A 17380-nucleotide genomic window follows, 5' to 3' on the forward strand; every position below is an offset into this window, starting at 1 on the left:
GCCGGCTCTCTTAGTCCCTCTCTGCCGCTGAGGACCCAGCCCCATCCCTGGGAGCTGCCCTTTGCTGCCCCCAACTCTGTGAAGAGGGTGAGATGGGAACAATGTACAGGGTGGACAGCAGAAACTAGAAACAGACAGTGATTTTCTTTTTTTTATTCTATACAAGTGGGGAGAGAGCCCCTGGGCACAGAGGGGCAGAGATCTACCCTCCCCCCAGGGGAAGAGAGAGCTCTGCCGAAGCTCTCTACAGAGGTGAGGCGAGGCAGGTGTGAGGGCCTCCCTGCTTCAGGTTGCTCCTCCTCCCAGTCCCCACCCCTGCTCCCCTATGCCTACTCAGTGGTGCTGCCCTGTAGGACAGGGCTGGCAAGGGAGGGGGCGCAGGGCTGGATGGGGCCTGAGTCCTTATGAGGCACATGTCGAGGAAGGCTGGGGAGGGTGCTCAGCAGCTGTCAGTCTGTTCCTGGTTCACTGGCTCCTGCGGGGACAAATCCAGGCAACCCTGTTTCCTGGGCAAAAAGCGGGCCACCCAGTGCCGGGGCTTCGAGGGATGCCGCGTCTAAGAGAAGGGGACCTGTTGTCTCACCACAGGCACCTGTAGGGTCGGGCGGCCGTCTCCGATCAGGCTCCAGTTTGTCACAGGACTGTGCGCGCCTTGTTCTCTTGGGCTTCAGGGGGGCTGTTCGCCGGCCCAGATCAGAGGGCCCTGAAATGAATCATAGCAAGCCTGGCACACCAGGGGGACTCACAAGTTGGATGCTCGCCCAGGCTTCGACTCCTGGTAGTCGCTTATCCCTGTTCCATGCCTTGGAAGGGGATGTGGTGTGGGGATCCAGGCCCCAGGACTCTCCCAAGCCCCCACTAGGCAGGAGGGCAGACCTTGTACTTCCGGCTCCTCCTGGTCTTGTTGTGAGCCCAGTCTCAGTCGGGGCTTGCTGACTCCTGGAGTAGCACTGACAAGCTCAGGCTCTTCTCTGCCTCCCGGCGCCTGGGGGGCCCTGCGGCCCCTGGGCACAGCCACTGGCTTAGGGGGACGTGGACCTATGGGGGGGTCCTGTAGCTAGCAGAGTAAGGAAGACATTGGGTCAGTTAGTCTCTGACCCTTCAAAGGACCCTCCCCACGCACCACTGGCCTTCACCCTCACATGTCTAGGTCTTTTAGTATCTTTACTCCTTCAAAACGCCCTCCCCAGCATCTTTCATCCTTCACCTTGGCATTCCTGGCTGGGACTGCCCTCTCTGGGAATAAGCCTCCCTCCTTCTCGTCTTCTCCATCTTGGGAAGCTGGGCTAGGGCTTTGGCAGCTGCGGTTGGGGGCACTTTCCTCAGCTGGGAAATGGGAGACAGGAGAAGTTACAGAAAAGGATTTGTCCAGAGCCCCCCTGTTACTCTTCCCATGATGCCCAGCAAGGTCAGGGCTTTCTCCCATCCAAGCTCATTTGCTCTAGCATCTCTGCTTTCCGTGTCTTCTTTTATTCTCACATGTCCTAGCCACTGGTTCCCAGGGTCGCCCTGAGGTCATTGTCTGGGGCCAGCAGCACTCAGTCCTTCCTACTGGAGCAGAGTCAGGATAAAAGACCTCCTGGGTCCGCAGGCACAGCTGCCTATTCAGGGCTGCACTGGCCTAGGGGCCTGCCAAGGCTGCAGCCTGGCCCGTTCAGCACTGTCTGCAAGTCTGATTTAGACAGGGAGAGCCTTAGGAGAGAGGCCTGTGACTTTAAGTCACATGAGCACAAAAGTGGGATACCCGTCAGACGTGCTTGTCTCTCAGTACCTGGCTACTGTGGTTTACTAACGGAAGGATGGAGCCCTGCTTCGGATGCTTCATCTAGCTGTGCAGGGACGTTAAATGAGTAAGGCTGCCCCCAACACTGGGCAGAGGCTGCAGCAGGCATATGGGTACTGGCAAGCCTTATGCCAGCACTACAGGAGAAGGAGGAGAAAGGACAGAAAGGAACAGGATGAGACAACGGGGCGTAGGTAGCCCCCAAACCAGACCTGCCTGCTCAGCTTTTCTCTCTGGCTTTATGCCCTAGCCTAGGAGTAGGAATGGGGGAGGAGGAGGAGGCTTCTGGGTCTCTAGGGAGATCTGGTCTGCATTGATACTGCCAGGAGCCGCGTCCCAGGCCTTCGGGAACCTGAGCTGATGATGCTGGGCCGTCTCGCTTTCCTTTAGGGCCTTCTTAGGCTGACTTCAGGTCCTCTGAACCCAAAGGACTCTAAGAACGACTCCCTTCCCCACCTCCCAATCATAAAGTTAGTGAGTAACCGGCTTGTGGTCACAGGTGGCTGAGGGGCTGCACTTGAGACTCTGGCCTCCGAGCACAGCCGCTGCTTCTTCTCTGGAGCACTTCTCTGAGACTTTGAGGACAGGCTGATAAGCAGGGGGCAGTGCTTGAAGAGCCCTGACACAGCTGGCCCTTGCTGGCAGCTGGGCTCCCAGACCCCAGCTAAGGTGTGGTGCAAGGCCTCATGGACAGAGGGCACCTTCTGACAGGGGCGCCACCTGTCTGAGAACTCTTCAGAGGCATCCACAAAGCATCCCCTCCATCTGCTTAACCCCGCTGAAGCTACCTGCGCCCTGCGGAGCCGGATTTGGACTAGGCCGTTAATCCCTTTTTGGACATTTCTCTGTCAGCGTCTTTAAACATGTCCACAGTGTTGACTTCCCACTCCCTTCCCTCGGTTGAACATTCCCCAGTGTGTGTGTGGAGCATGGTTTCCGGCTCTTTGAACTTTCAGTGCTGTTGGCTTTACAACATACCTATGTGCCATGTGGCCTCTGCCCGGCGCATGGCACTGAAGCTTGGCTTGGAGCTTTGTGGGGGTGGTGGTGGCTTCCAGGCTCCAGGCCCTGGAGTGGAGGCGGGGATGTGAAGCAGAAGGGGAAGGGATGGGGAAATTAGGAGACATCGATGAGAGAGCGGCTGAAGGATTCAGGGTGACCAACCTCACCTGCATCATCCGAAGAGCGACGCTTCTGCCAAGCCTGGGTACTGTCCTCCTGGTCTGGGCCTGTGCCCTAAAAGGACAGGGAGTTGTGAGAAAAGTCTTTACATGGACACAGCAGCTGACAAAGAGCTTCTTCCTGAGAGGCTCCTGTCAGCCACAGGTTACTGGTTCCTGGGTACCCAGACTTTGTTTCCAAAGAGCAACACCCACATCACTGGGTCATAAGAAGGTTTACACCAATGAGCACACTGTTATCTTTTATTTTTATTTTTTTCCGAGACAGGGTTTCCCTGTGTCGCTTTGGAGCCTGTCCTGGAACTCACTCTGTAGACCAGGCTGGCTTTGAACTCACAGAGATCCCCCTGCCTTTGTCTCTCCCGAGTGCTGGGATTAAAGGCGTGCGCCACCACCACCGTGGGGCACCACACTGCTATCTTAATGTTATGTGTTGTAGAAGAAAACAGGTTTTGCAGAATGCTTGTGATTTTGAAGATGATCATGGCTAGGTCCAGACTAAATTTGAAGAGGCGAGCTTAGTTAAATAAAAATACTATGGAGATTTTAACTAGGTGCTCACGAATAAGGTAGAAGTCAACCTCTGGCTGTTAACACAAGCCACAGACGTTTGGGAAACAGTGTCCCCAAAGCAAGTATTTTTATGACCTTCCCTATGTTTCACACAGGGTTCTCAACCTTCCTAACACGGCGACCCTTTAATTCAGTTCCTCATGTTGTGGTGACCGCCCCAGCCATAAAATTATTTTTGTTGCTACTTCATCGCTGTAATTTTGCTACCGCTATGAATCATAACATAAATATCTGACATGCAGGACATCTGCCGTGTGACCCCTGTGAAAGGGCCGTCCAAAGGCGTTGTGGCCCACAGGTTGGGAAGCACTGCTCTAACAGGGAGAGTGAGTCCTGGATGCCATGTTAACAATGTGGAAAGATGCCTGGCCACTTTGTCTACTGACCACCAGGGCTAAGGGAAGTGGGGTGTTGGAAGGAACCCATGGGACACTACATTTGCCACCCCAAGCCCCGCTCACCTCTCGTTTTCCATCAAAGCTCCAGCCTTTGGTTCTTCCTAAGCCAGGAAGGGCAACACCGTGTACCCGTGGTTGCTGCATTGTCCCAGGGGCTGGGGCTCCCTCCCCTGGCTCCACCCTCTCCGTGCCCTAGAACAAAGTCTCCTGTTAAAGGCATGAGAGGCTTTCTAGGCAGCAGGGGAGTTGTGGGGAGGTCTGATGCCTCAGTGAGACCCCAGCTCTGGGGGAAGCCCTACCCCGCCTCTAGGGGATCCTTCCAACATCTTCATCTGTATACAGCACCTTCTGGATCATTCTCAAAAAAAAGGGAATTTGAATTGCCAGTGTTCTCCAGAGCCCTGAGTCCTAGCATTTTCCCTTGAGGGTAGGTTAGGACCAGGGAGAGGGCCATGCCTGGGCCAGGAGAAAGGGAGAAATGGCACCTCTGCCTGGCTTACCATCTTCTTGCAGAGGGTAGATCCCCGGGTCCCTCCAAATCCAGGAAGAAGGCTGCTCTCATCCTCTGGGCTCCAACAAGGAGATGAGTTATTGCCAAGGCTTGGGGGGGTCCGGGCTGGGAGGGCTCTCCTGAGTTGGGGGTGGAGGTGGGGGTGGAGGGAGGAGGAGCCCAGCCGTGGGGGACCCTGGCCCCCTGTCCCCCTTGAAGCTCCGGGGTCGGCGGAAGTGAAACAGGCCTCTCCGCCTCTTCTTCTGCAGTGGAGGCAGTGGTGGCTCCGACAGGCCAGGCCGCGTGGCTCTCAGAGTCCGGGGGTAGCTGGGCAGAGTTGGGGTGGGTTGGTGACAAGTACCAGACGCAGGGCTTAAGGTGCAGCTGGCACTGGTTCTTCTAAGGGTGACAAGTGTCCCACTTCCTGTCCCATCTAGTCTCTCTTGCACTGCAGCTTGGCACCCAGGCAGGGGATGCCGTCCTGACTTTCTTTGTCAGAAGCCACCAGTGGCCTCTTGAACCCAAAGTGACTCTACTTTCCCGGATCCTCTCCCATAATTCCTTCTTTCAGCTTCCCCAAATGACATCACTTTCGTACAGTCCCAGGGGAATCTGCATGTAGTGACAGAAACCACTCAGGGTCTCACACTACAAAACTGCTCTCCATCTGCAGCCTGTCACCCCTGACTTGTCCCTAACCCCGGGCCCCAAACAGCAATAAATGCTGGCTCCATATTTCTCAGCCACCCTGAGGGGACTCAGAGACCTGGGAGCTAGAGATGGGTGGGTCAGGGTGAGGATGAACAGAAATCCCCCAGAGAGCACAGCTGGGGGGGTGTTGTTGGAGAGACTCCCCTGGGAACTGGAGGACAAAGGAACCCTCACGGAGCCTGTGGCTTGCTGAGGGTGGGGCGTAGGCCTCATACCTGGAGCTTTCATCCATGACCCTTCTACTGAAGAAGTCCTCTAGACCCTCGTCCAGGCGGGTGGCCATCCCATTCTCCTGCCGAGGCCCAGGTACTGGTACCTGCCGGGAGGAAAGTCAGGAAGCCCCACTTCTTAGACCTTTCCAGGACCTTCCCCTTTGGACCTGGCCTCAGGAAAGTGTAGACTTCAGTTCACCAGAGCATTTCCTAAGTTCAGAGGTTCTCAAATTTATCTTTCACCAAAGTAAAAATGTCACAGTCACTACCTGGCAAGATAGGTTTATCCTTTCTCCCCCCTACTCATCCCCCAACCCCTTTCATTTTTAGATGGGGAGGAATGTCTCACTATGTTGTCTGGGCTGGTTGTGAACTTAGGGGGGGGTTCAAGTGACCCTCCTGCCTCAGCCTTCTGAGTAGCTGCGACTATAGGTTTATGCCATCAAACACACGAGACAGATTCCTTATCAAGTATTTTCTGGCTCTTGCCAATCTGGGTCCTAAAGCTTAGAGCCCTGCATTGCCAGCAAGCTGGTTCCTTTGTCAGGCCTTTGGGACTCACACTGGGCCGACCAGGTCCTGGTGGGGTTGTCCTGGGAGGCCGAGGTCTCCCTTGTGTTTGGTGTCTTAGTTTATAGCCGTGTGTAGGTAGCTCGGATAGACCTTCCCAGGAGCCACCTGCCGTGGGCTGGCTGCCTCCCAGCCCCGAGAACCAGCCAGGAGGGATGCCCAGGCTTCCCAGCTGACTCTCCATGTCCTGAGGGCTCCCACCTGTGGATACAATAGTGTCACGAGGACTAACAGGAGCGTCATGATGGACAGGCACAAAAAAGACAGGCAAGGAGGCCTGGAGAGGGGCGGGGCGCAGAGGACATTAGAGCAGTGGTTCTCAGCCTTCCTAATGTCGAGACCCTTCGATAGTTTCTCATGTTGTGGTGACCCCCCCACCATCAAAGTATTTTCATCGCTACTTCATAACTAATTTTGCTACTGCTGTGAGTCATAGTGCAAACATCTGTGTTTTCAGATGGTCTTGGGTGATCCCTTGAAAGGGTCGTCTGACCCCCGAAACGGTTGTGACCCACAGGTTGAGAACCACGGCGCTGGACGAGGCTGTAGACTCACTGATGAAGGCCGACACTGGCCGGATCTTTCGGCAGCGTTTCTGCTTTTTGATGGCCATAGTGTCCTGCAGAGATGGGGACAAACAGTGGGCCAACCCTCGTCTGGACTCGCTCACACCTTCCCTTGTCAAAGCCTTTGCTAATTTAGAGCCCATCCTGCCTCGGGTGGCTGAGGTCCTGGAACGGGGGGAGGGTGTGGTGTGGACTGGGGTGCAGGAGAGGCTGAGCTCAGTGAGGTGAGGGGCGACATCCCGCAGGCTCAAGGAGAGGGTGAAAGGGCAGCCAGAAGGCTGGGGCTCACAATGTTGGTCCCGAGTTCGTCGTCTGTCTCCTCATGGTCGTGGTTCCTGCCCCTGCCTCGAGAAGGATCTTGCCCTTGGCTCGCTCCTCCTGGTGGATCTGACAGTGTCCTTAGCTGGGTCAGGTGCCGGGCCTGAGGAATGACAGGCATTAGTAGAGGGCCCCAGGAACCTGCACACTCCCCTGACCCTGGAGGCAAGAGACAGCGTGGCGCAGGGCAGAGGGAAGGCCTGAGGACTCAGAGTGTTTACCAGGCTCTTGTGGGAGTGGTACAGCTCCTGCAGGATCTCATCCACTATGGAGTTGGTCAAGTAGGTGACAACGGAGAGCTTCACCTCACTGTAGGCACAAGTGGGGCTGTTCAGCTACTTAATGCCTGACCCTGGGCCTCCACCCCTTCTGGCCTCAGATGCCTGAGAATGGACCAGCTGGCCTGGCTGCCTACAGAGAGCATGGTTGCTATTGGCTGCACCTTGGGTCCAGGTCCGTACAGTCATACCTCCACAAACACATGAGCAGGACCCAGAGAGCGATCATTTCAGCCAAGGTGTGTACGGACAAAGAGGAACTGAAGGAGCGGGAGGAACCAGGAGGCTCAGGTCAGGACTCCAGAGGCACACAGCTAGGTAAGCTGGATAAGCCTTGAGCTGACTGTTTCACTGGACTACACCAACTCTCCCTTGCTTTAGCGAGTGGTGCTGCCTACACCCGAATGAGTGGTGGCGTGTAAACACCCGATTGAGTGGTGGCGTGTAAACACCCGAATGAGAGGTGGTGTCTACACACCCGAATGAGTGGTGGTGTCTACACACCCGAATGAGTGGTGGCGTCTACACACCCGAATGAGTGGTGGCGTCTATACCCAAGTGAAATGAAGCTGGTGATGACACTTAGGAAGAAGGGAGCATATTCATATTCCTGTTTTACAGACTCTTCTTTGTCCAGATCTCTGAGGAGGCTGAGTTTTGCTCTCAGCGGTGGATTCCTGGTATATGTGTAGACCATGGGAATATGTAGCTATCTGTGGAACACCCTCCCCCCTTGTGCCCACCACGGCACCCAGGTTTCTAGGGCAAACACCAGTCAGACCCTAAATAGCATGGCTGCAATAGCTAAAGATTTATCCCTTGTAATGGAAGGTTATCCATTCATTATTCATGGCTGATAGCTCCAAACTCCCTAAGTGCTCTGGGTCAAATCCAGCCCCATCCCGCCGCCCGCCCGCGGCCTCTCACTCCAGCTTGTTCTGGATGTCCTGCCCCGCCTGCTCCAGCAGCGCTCCTCGGATGAAGTTCCGGGGCACAGTGACGCGTTCCGCCACGTCGCTCAGCATCTTGTTGTGCCCTTCGGCTACCCGCATGGCTACAGGGCACAACTCCTGTGTCAGGCTGACCATGGACTCCAGGATCACCTGAGGAGGACGAAGGAAGCCAGGGCCCCGGCAGGGAGCGGTCAGGCTAGCGCCACAGTGGAGGCCATTAGCCCATCTACCCAGTGCCCCGGGTGAGATGGAGGGACCTAACGAGGTCACACAGCCGCTAGTGTCAGAGCCTTGGATTCTCAGGGCTCTCTGTCTTGGTCATGCCTTTCTACCCTACCATACTGACAGGGAAGCGTCAGCCCGAAGATCAGAATCTGAGAAAGGAGGGGGTTGGGGATCAGGATCCAAGGCTGCAGCTAACAGGAAAAACAAGCTCGAAGGCTGCCTTGCTGCAGGCACGGGAGTACGGGGCAGCCTCAACTCTATTTCCTGCGTGGCCTCTGGCCTCCTTGCTCTGGCTGCAGCTTTAGCCCTTCCTCTCCCAGCACTTGCCTGAAGCTCCTTGTCCACAGCTTTGGATACCTCACTGGCCACCGACTCCAGTCTCTGCCGCACCGGCCCATCATTGGCCAGCACGTGGCCCAGCTCATAGAGGCTGGGAAACAGCTGCAAAAGAAGAGGTTTCTCTCAGAGTCAGAGTCAGGCCCCGCTAGGTCCCAGGCTAGGAGGACAGATGCATGGAGCAGTGCCGAGACACCCTGTTCTAGAACTGGGGGGCCTTCTTGGCTTTCCAGACTGTAGGGAAGGGTGGGGCTGTGGAGGGCTCACCGCCCGGGAGTTCTTGGCGTCCTTGATGAGGTCCCGGGCGTAGAGCAGCTCATCTTGCACAGGCTCCAGGGGACACAGCCTCAGGGCCCGTACCTCCTCCTGCACTCGTCCACACAGCCGCTGCAGCATCTAGAGGACAGTGGCAGGAGGTCACACCCGGTGGCCACGTGGCCAGCACTTACAGTGGTGTGGTGCTACCTCTGCATGGCTTCTCTCCTTGGAATGCCCTTCCTGAATACCTAGTTGAGCCCCCGGAGTCCTCCGTACCCCTGGACTGGGGCTACCCCTTGGCTGCTATTTGCCTGTGTATATTTGGGGGCCCGTAACCATAGAGTTTTTGCTCAGCCGAGTTTGGGGCACCATGTGATGCTCCTGGGAGGGAAATGTTTACTTGCTCGGCGCTGCTGGTCACCAGGCCCTGCTGCAGCCTGAAGGCTTGCTCCTGGGGGCACGTCTGGGAGTGGTTGTTTCTCACCAGGCACCACTGGATCTAGAGACGATGGAGCGGGACGGGTCAGGGCTGAGGGTGCTGGCTGCTCTGCCCCTCCTGTCTTGGCCCTGCTTAAAGCCCCGCCCCTCACCTTCTGCCACACATCCTCTGTACGCTCAGGGGCGCTGCGGTAGGCTTGAGAGATGTCACTCACAGGGAAGGACATGAAGCGCAGCGTGTGGTTGCTGTGACACAGGAGAGCAGGTAGGTGGGGGAGGCAAGGAGAGGAGCCCTCAGCCTCGTCTGGCTCATTATGTCCCATCCCATGGGTGTGGGAACTGGGGAGTGCCAAGTTTAATCCTTGTCCTGGCACAGGGAGGGGGGGCCTGCATCGGGACAGAGCCCTGGTCCACTCACCTCTCCAGGGCCCTTGCAATGTCCAGGAAGCCCAGAGCAGACGTATTGTTCCGGTCCCACAGGATAGTTCTGGGGAAGGGTGGACACCAGCTGTCACCACTCTCTCTGGGTCCTCAGTAAAGGCCAGAGTGAAAACTTCTTGGAGCCCCCTCTTCCCTGATAATGAGGCTGACTCAGATACGGCTCCCGAAGTGGAGGGTGTGGAGGCCCAGAGGGGAAGGCGTGCGCATGTGGGGGGGTCTAGGTGGGAGGGCGGAGGGGGGGGGGGCCGCACCTGAGGGAAGAGTTTATCTGCAGCGCCTTCGACAGCATCTTGGCCCCGATGTCCTCCATGCCGTTGCCACTCAGGTCCACCTTGGCCAGGCAGGTGTTGCTGCCCAAGGCATTGATAAGGATGCTGGTTCGAAGCTTCAGCCTGGAGTCTGCCACGGACAATGACTGCAGGGACTGAGCGGGCAAATGGAGGTTGGGGTCGGTCTTCACTGCCTCCCACCCGAAGCACCCTCCTCGGCCTGCTCACTCACACAGTCCTCTTCCTGGATCAACTGCACCAGCTTATGAAGGATCTCTTCCAGGGTCCTGCGGGGAGTTGGGGTCAGAGTAGGAGGGGAGGGGGCCGGGGACAAGACATTGGAGGAGGAGAAGGGTGGCCAGAGGGAACACAGCAAGCCACGGGGGTGACGGGTGATGGGAGCAGGGTCTGGGCACGCGATGGGCTCACTTGGCCTTGACGTTGAAGTTCTTCCCTAGGAACAGGTGCTTGAGGGACTTGTTCTTGCCAAGCGCAGGGACCAGGGTCAGGAGGTCTGAATCAAACCCTGTTCAGCAGACGGGAGAGTCCTGGCCTCGAGGCCCAAGGCTAACAGAAGTTTCCTCAGGGCTTCACCCCTAAGCTCAAGCAGTAGTCTTACTCACCATTGTCAGACAGATCTAGGCTGCCTATGCAGGTGACGGTCCCCAGCTGCTCCTGCAAGGCCTGGGCTCCTGCTGAGCGGAGCTGCAGGGACAGGGAAGGGGTGAGGTGGAAATGGAGGAGGGTGGGTGGATGAGCAGGGACGAGCATGTCTGGTCCTTAGATATCATGCCAGTCTCTCAAGGACATGAGGCACGCCAGGTGCAAAATCAGGGACACCACTCCACTGTATCCATCCCTAAGGGTTCCTCCGCCCTCAGCCAAAAGCCACTGTTCTGAAGACAGCTTGCTCCTGCCCTCTGCTGGGCAAATCTGGTATCTGCCACGCAAAGCTTTAGGGGCACAGATAGTGGAGTCTGATCTTGGATGGCCAGTTTGAGAGGGAAAGGGGTGTGGTCAGGCCGGAGACCTGCTGCTCTCTCTCTGCTCCCCTGTTCTCCACTGTGTGTGTGTGTGTGTGTGAGAGAGAGAGAGAGAGAGAGAGAGAGAGAGAGAGAGAGAGAGAGAGAGAGAGAGAGAGAGAGAGAGAGAGAGAGAGAGAGAGAGAGAGAGAGAGAGAGAGAGAGAGAGAGAATGACTGGGAGATAGGAACAGAGCTCACCTCACAGCTGCTAAGGTCCAGATGCAGATCGCTGAGGTGACTGTTGAGGGAGAGGCCCTGAAGCAGTGCCCTGTAGTAGGAAGGTTAGTAGGCCTACTTTTACTCTGCCCCCACACTTCCACAGCTCCCCTGGGCAGCCTCCAACTCTTCACCCACCCAACCTGAGGGCCTCCAGGGGCAGCCTTGTGGCCGACAGGTTGACATGGCTCAGGGTGTAGGCGCTGCTGAAGAATTGCTTGAAGGCTGGCGGGGCCTCCCTGCCCTTCCTGTGGAGACCTCAGGAGTCAGTGAGGGAGGGCTATGGAGGGCATTACTTATTCCTCCCTGCCCCCTCCCTTCCCCCACCTGTGGGAGCAGCTGTTTCGAGCCAGGTTGAGGTAGGTGAGGTGGGAGCAGCAGCCATGAAGCAGGGCGCCCAGAAGCTGTGGAGAGACACAGTGAGTCTTAGAAGATCTGGGAAGGGCATGAGTCCCTTTCCACCCGCATCAAGTCCTGGCATCTCTCTCTCTGAGACTCCACTGAGACACTCATGCAGCTTCTTCAAGATCCAGCTTGCTCTTCTGGCTACAGAGAGACTCACAGGCAGTACTGGTAAAACAGGGCCACTTCTGGCTTCCAGGAGCTTTTTCTCAAGTTAGGGGACATGCCCTTTTCTGCTAGTGGACACAGCTCTGTGCCGGGATTGGAGTGAGGGTCTATTTTTAGGCAAAGCCAGCACGATCTTGCGATCTGGGTAAAGTGCGCAGTATACGCCGTGGATGAAGCTGAAGTCATCCCTGTGGCTTTGTCCATCTCTGTCCTCAGGCAGGGAGGGTGAGATGGAAGGCCCCTTCTGTGTCCACGACTTTCAAACCCTTTCTCTAGATCCTTCCATCACCCATCCCCTCACCAAGTCAACAGCACAGTCAGTCCCTGACAGATCCAGGTGTACCAAGGCGTTGGGCTGGGCCAGGAAACTGTAGAGGGCCTGAGGAAGAAAGGGTAGGGGAAGGAAGGTGTGGTAGCACTCCCCACCCTCAGGGGCCGTGGGGTAGAACCCCCTGGCCCCTGACTCCCAGAGCATGCTTTTGTAGGTGGTTGAGGCTACATTCCATGGACTCACGTTGGCCTCATCTGTGGCAAGCAGCCCAGGATTCTTGCTCAGGTCCAGGTATCGGAGGGAGCTGGCAAAGGCTGGGTTGGCCCCGAAGGTCTGGCCCAGTGCCTGGAGCCCTGCACACAGCGGACACTGGGCTGGGTTGGCCCCCATCTCTACTTCATCCTCTTAACACATGAGGCCCCCCTCTCCCCGGTGGGACTCTTTTCCCTCTCCCAACCCCCGGATGGTGGGTGGGTGAGTGGTTACCCCTCTGGGGCTCAGTGTCTCAAGCAGCGTTCAAGAGGGGCCAGAGGCCAGGGGTCCTGGTGTGAGTACCTCGCGGGGAAATGGCAGTCTTGGCCAGGCACAGTTTGGTGAGGCCAGTAGGGAAGCAGAGGAGCTGCTGGCTCAGGCTGAGGAAACCTGGGGAGTGCAGAGAGACAGTGTGCTGGTAAATGGCTGTTAGTGGGTGTTACGGCGCTCAGGTTGGGGCTAGAGCTGGGTGTAGGCCTGGGGTCAAGGGTGAAGGTGCTCGGGCTTGGGGCAGCCCGCAGGCTACGAAGGCCCTATGCAAACCTAGGTGGGGCTCTGGGCCGGGGTTAGGGTCTGCATTGCAGTGGGGTAGGATTCAGGGCTAGGGCTCACCCTTGTCCTCGATGGGATTGTGGGACAGAGTGAGGGCATGCAGCACACAGCTCCCGTTCTCCCCAAACACCCCGGCCAGCTTCTGGACAAAGTCCCTTCAGGGAAGGGGAGGAAGGATTTGTCCTGAGCTGAGCCCCAAGTCTCCAGCCCCTGGCTGCCCTCCCATCTCCTATCTGCCTATCTGGCTGGGGCGATAATGTTAGAGGTCCCCATGGCAGAGGAGTAACTTGGGGCTGATCAGGGAGATTTTCACAGAGGAGTTCACAGGAAGTGGAAGGTGGGACACATCCTGTCTTCCATTTCTATGGGCATTCCATACCTCAGGAAGCCAGGTTTGGGTTCTGGAGCAGCCCGCCCTGCTTGGAGGTTGGTGGGACATGAAGTGTGTTCTGGGGTTAAGTTAGGGACTGGGACATCAGGGGCTGAGACATGAGTCCCAGTTTGACCTTTGGCTTGCTTTGTTCCTGTCTAAGCATCAGCATCCTCTACAAAGCGAGGATCTAGATGAAGTAGCCCCGGGTCTCATACTCTGCTGTTCTGGGCCTCTAAGACTACATGAAGAAAGTACTGCCCACGGAGGAGCCTGGCCTCACGTCTTAAGCCCAGCATTGTCCAGCACCAGCTCTTCGAGGCTCCCCGACTTGCTGAGGGTGTGTAGCACCTGTTCTAGGACTTCTGAGCCCTGAGGACAGAGGAGCCCTGCAATCAGGAGCCAGGAAGAACACTACTCTGTCCCCCTTCCCCGCGTCCATGTTCTTACCAGTCTCAAGTCTTTGCAGGAGAGTTTGGTGAACCACTGGTTGTAGGCCAGGGCTGCCACCATTAGGGCCAAATCTCTGGGGATATCGGATAGGACAAGAAAGAAGAACGAGGGCAAGAACGAAGAGACTAAGAATGCGATGGTTGGGCCGGAGAAAGCTAGATGGGTGGATGGCAGTGGGGGCAGATGGTTGGAGCTTCAGGGGTAAAGCAGGGGTGGGCAGGCCCTGAGGAGGGCAAGGCCAAGACTGGGAATTTAGGGGTTAAGTTTCTACCCATCTACTTACCGGCTCTCCAAGTGGCTGAAATCCAAAAGATTGAACTCTCGGTTATCTTCAGCATGGTAGATGGTGTCCACATCCTTGGAGAGGTGGAGGTGGCTCACATCTGCTTCAGCGCCTCCTCTGTCCCCCCCCTTTGGACCCCCCCATCCCCCCCCCCTCCTGCCAAGTCCCTGCGCAACGCACCCATTGCACCTCCTCACGGCAGTGTAGTCCATTGTAGTCACACAGGGCAGCGTAGGTCTCGGAGAAGCCACCTGTGGGACAGGGTACGGGCTGGCTCCACGTGGTGAGGGGGATGGGAAATAGCTGGGGCTTCAAGGTGTGGTCAAGGTCATTGCATGTGCTAGTGTCCCAGGTTCCTTTCATGCCATAAACCTCCTGAGGCCCAGGAGCCTGAGGCCCTCAGGACAGGCAAAGGCTCCTCAGGCAGAACCCGTGCACAGAGGGCTCTGGATATGGGGCAGGAGCATCCAAGACCCACGTCCTCATGTCTGGCCTGCTCACCACACACGCTGTGAGTGGTGGACGTGGAAGTTTCAGAGTTGGGAGATGTGTCTCGGGGACCATCTGGGGTGTCTGCATTTCCACGCCGGATCAAACATCTGCAAGATGAACAAATCATTCCAAAGCGAGGTGAAAGAGGCTCTCAGTTCTCCCTGGATTACAGTGTGGGACTCTCCATGGAAGAGCACAGATAGCACCCTTATCCCGGGAGCCCAGACCAACATGACGGAGAGATCTGCCTGCGGTCTAATCCTTTGGGAGACCCCTTATCTGCCACTCACCCAGGGCCAGGGCAGACCTTGGAGAGGGCAGAGCTCACATGCCGTGTCACCTGGTCCACGCTCTCAGCTGAGGGCAGCCGCATGCTCACCATGCCACGCTCAGTCTCCACCAGGATCTGAGGGGGAGGGAGAGCCTCAGACATCCATGCCTTCTTCTTGTTGGCCCAGCAGTGGCCTGAGCCTGGGTGCTCACCTGGTTCTGACTGAGCGTGTTGAAGGCACGGATCTCCAGGACATTGAACGAGCTCTCCACCTGGTGGGGCACAGGTCGGGTGGGTGGTGGGTGAGAGGTCAGCTCCTGGAAGGGCCCGTATGTCAGGCATTCCCCCACTCCTTAGCCCAACGTACCTTGGCAGGAACTTTGAGGGGGAAAAGGTGGAGGCGCCAGGAGGTCAGGGCCTGCAAAGGAGGGCATTGACAGCTTAGGGGAGCCCCTTGGGCCGTGGCGCCTTTGCCCCCTTTAGCTCTGCCCCAAGACACCCCACCTCCTGCGTTTCTCCTGCCCTGCCTTCTCCACCTCAACCCCGTCAGGTTCTGTCCTCTCCCCTAGGCTTTGTCTCCTCAGCACCACCCGGAACAGTTTCTCTTGCCCACCCCCCTACAGCTCAGCTACCTGCCCTTGCAAATCTCCTCCCTTCCCCCCGAGACCAATGCTCTCACCAGCACTCGGTCCTCAAACTTCTTGGGCTTTGTCTCCAGTTTCACACGATGCTGCTGGAGCACAGCCCCCTGGCTCAGGCACCTCCGGATGCTGTCTGCAGACAGGCAGGACCTGCTCAGAGCTTCTCTGTCCCTTTCCCCCACCCCACCCTCCAGAGAGGAAGCAGAAGACGAGAGGCGAGGAATAGAGGTAAATAGACACTGGTTAGGAGGTGTGGGGCAGAGACTTTCCCTTGCTGGGCGACTTCGTCACTGGAGGACAGTGAGGAGAAAACTCTGGCTCTGACTAGGGGACAGTTGCTGAGTGGCACTGTCTGTGGGAGCATGTATCTTACACTTCTGAAGGTGTGAAGGATCTTTCCCACCCATGCGCTACAGCAACCATCAACATACACAGTGAGTCAGTGTGCGTGTGTGGGGGGTGGGGGTGGGGATGTCCCTGACGGTATCCTAGGTGGTCTGGGCATAAGGATCTGCTTTCTACTATGGCTGCGTGCGTGTCTTCTGATGACGCCAGGGAATCTGAATGAGGTGTTAGTGGGGACAGAGAAGTGTGAGTGGGTGCTGGCTGGCATGTGACAGGGCACAGTGCCAGGCAGCTCCTGTGTGGAGGGTGGGGTAGGAGAAAGACTTAATGCTTCAATGAGCCCATATGCATCTTCTGACAGAAGCACCCAGTTACCCCGCCGTGTGCGTGTGTGCGTGTGAGTGTGTGTGTGAGTGTGCGTGCGTGCGAGTGTGTGAGTGTATGTGTGCGTGTAAATGTGTGAGCGTGTGAGTGTGTGCGTGTGTGCGCGCGTGTGAGTGTGTGTGCGCGTGTTCACTCGTGGGTAGTGTGCCTGTAAGTGGTGGAGGTGCAGTTTCTTTAAGATGTGTGTACATACATCTCATGATTGTGCTTCTAAGTGTATGTGTAGGTGTGAGAGAGCTCCAGGGTGCAATAGGGTTCTGAATATCCTTGAGCGTCCTGCTTTCTGCAGGGGCTAGCCTGTGCTCCTGCCTTTGGGGGTCAGGGTTGTGGCAGTGCTGCGGGGCGCGGGTGGGGGTGGGGGGGTTAGAGGAGAGAGGTCTGGAGATGTGGGTACAGAGAAGGGGGCAGGTTGGGACGGGGACTATGGGAGATGAGCCTCAGCCCAGGGCCTCTGCCCTGATCCCCTCCTTGGCCCCACTGGCCAGGGTTCTACAAGGCTCCTAGGGGCCTCTCCAGGGCCAGTTCCGGGGCGGGGCCGGGAGGAGGGAGGGTGTGGAGAGAAGCAGCAGTCAGGACCAGGGGCAGCTCCCAACGCCTGGCCCCGCCCGGCGAGGGTGGGGGGAAAGCTGGGACTCTCGGGAGGGAAGGCAGACTGGATGCCTTGCGGAGGGGTGGGTCAAGCACGCTGAGAGGCAGCCCCCAAGAGCGCCTGGGAACTGCACCTGCCACCAAAGAGCGGGACGGGCGGCTCCGGGACAGGAAGGCTCTGACAGGGTGAGGCGAGTGGGGCAGGGAAGGCTGCTCCTCGGAAAGCAAAGCTGAGGCTGGGATGCAGAGGAAGGGACTGCCTAGGAGCGAGGGTGCGTGAGGGGGCGGGGAACGCCGGGCTGGGGTGTACCGCAGGAAAGCACTGGGTCTGGATGCTCGCGGACCGCGCGTCCGGAGATGAAGGCAACCTCGTACCTTGCAGCTCGCGGGTGAGCTCCACGCTGGCCTTGGCCATGGCGGCCGCCGCCGCTGCTGCTGCTGCTGCTTCTGCTGCTGCAGAGGAGCCGCCGCCGCCGCCGCCTCCCGAGAGGCGCCGCACATGCTAGTCCCGGCTCCGGCAGGGCCCGGCGCTGAGCGCTGCAGTAGCGGCCGAGCCCGCTCCCGTCAGGGGCGGCTGCGCGAGCGCTCCTCCCCCCGGCTACTGAGCGCTGGCTCTCCCGCCCCTCCCGGAGAGTTGGCCAATGGAGCATGCGCGCTGAGCCTCCGAG

The 17380-nt window shown here is 57.6% G+C and overlaps 1 protein-coding gene across 1 annotated transcript; it reads right to left on the reverse strand.

The window, feature by feature from the left end:
* Window positions 1-137: 137 nt before the first annotated feature.
* On the reverse strand, window positions 138-17339 carry Carmil3 (capping protein regulator and myosin 1 linker 3). Its single transcript, XM_005085587.4, is given in 41 exon segments — window positions 138-475; window positions 584-703; window positions 877-1057; window positions 1208-1326; window positions 2762-2851; window positions 2953-3019; window positions 3999-4127; window positions 4436-4543; window positions 4545-4752; window positions 5352-5452; window positions 5911-6119; window positions 6474-6537; window positions 6774-6905; window positions 7024-7111; window positions 8008-8183; window positions 8586-8699; window positions 8862-8990; window positions 9253-9351; window positions 9443-9536; window positions 9709-9777; window positions 9983-10155; window positions 10233-10287; window positions 10430-10526; window positions 10624-10705; window positions 11223-11292; window positions 11384-11488; window positions 11568-11644; window positions 12112-12189; window positions 12325-12434; window positions 12637-12723; window positions 12946-13040; window positions 13539-13627; window positions 13706-13781; window positions 13992-14065; window positions 14172-14242; window positions 14493-14590; window positions 14774-14889; window positions 14967-15026; window positions 15122-15172; window positions 15434-15528; window positions 17088-17339. Coding segments are annotated over 41 exon segments (4122 nt in total). The 5' UTR covers window positions 17128-17339; the 3' UTR covers window positions 138-449.
* Window positions 17340-17380: the final 41 nt, after the last annotated feature.

Source organism: Mesocricetus auratus, unplaced genomic scaffold, assembly GCF_017639785.1.
Source record: "Mesocricetus auratus isolate SY011 unplaced genomic scaffold, BCM_Maur_2.0 Super-Scaffold_100707, whole genome shotgun sequence".
Taxonomy (NCBI): Eukaryota; Metazoa; Chordata; class Mammalia; order Rodentia; family Cricetidae; genus Mesocricetus; species Mesocricetus auratus.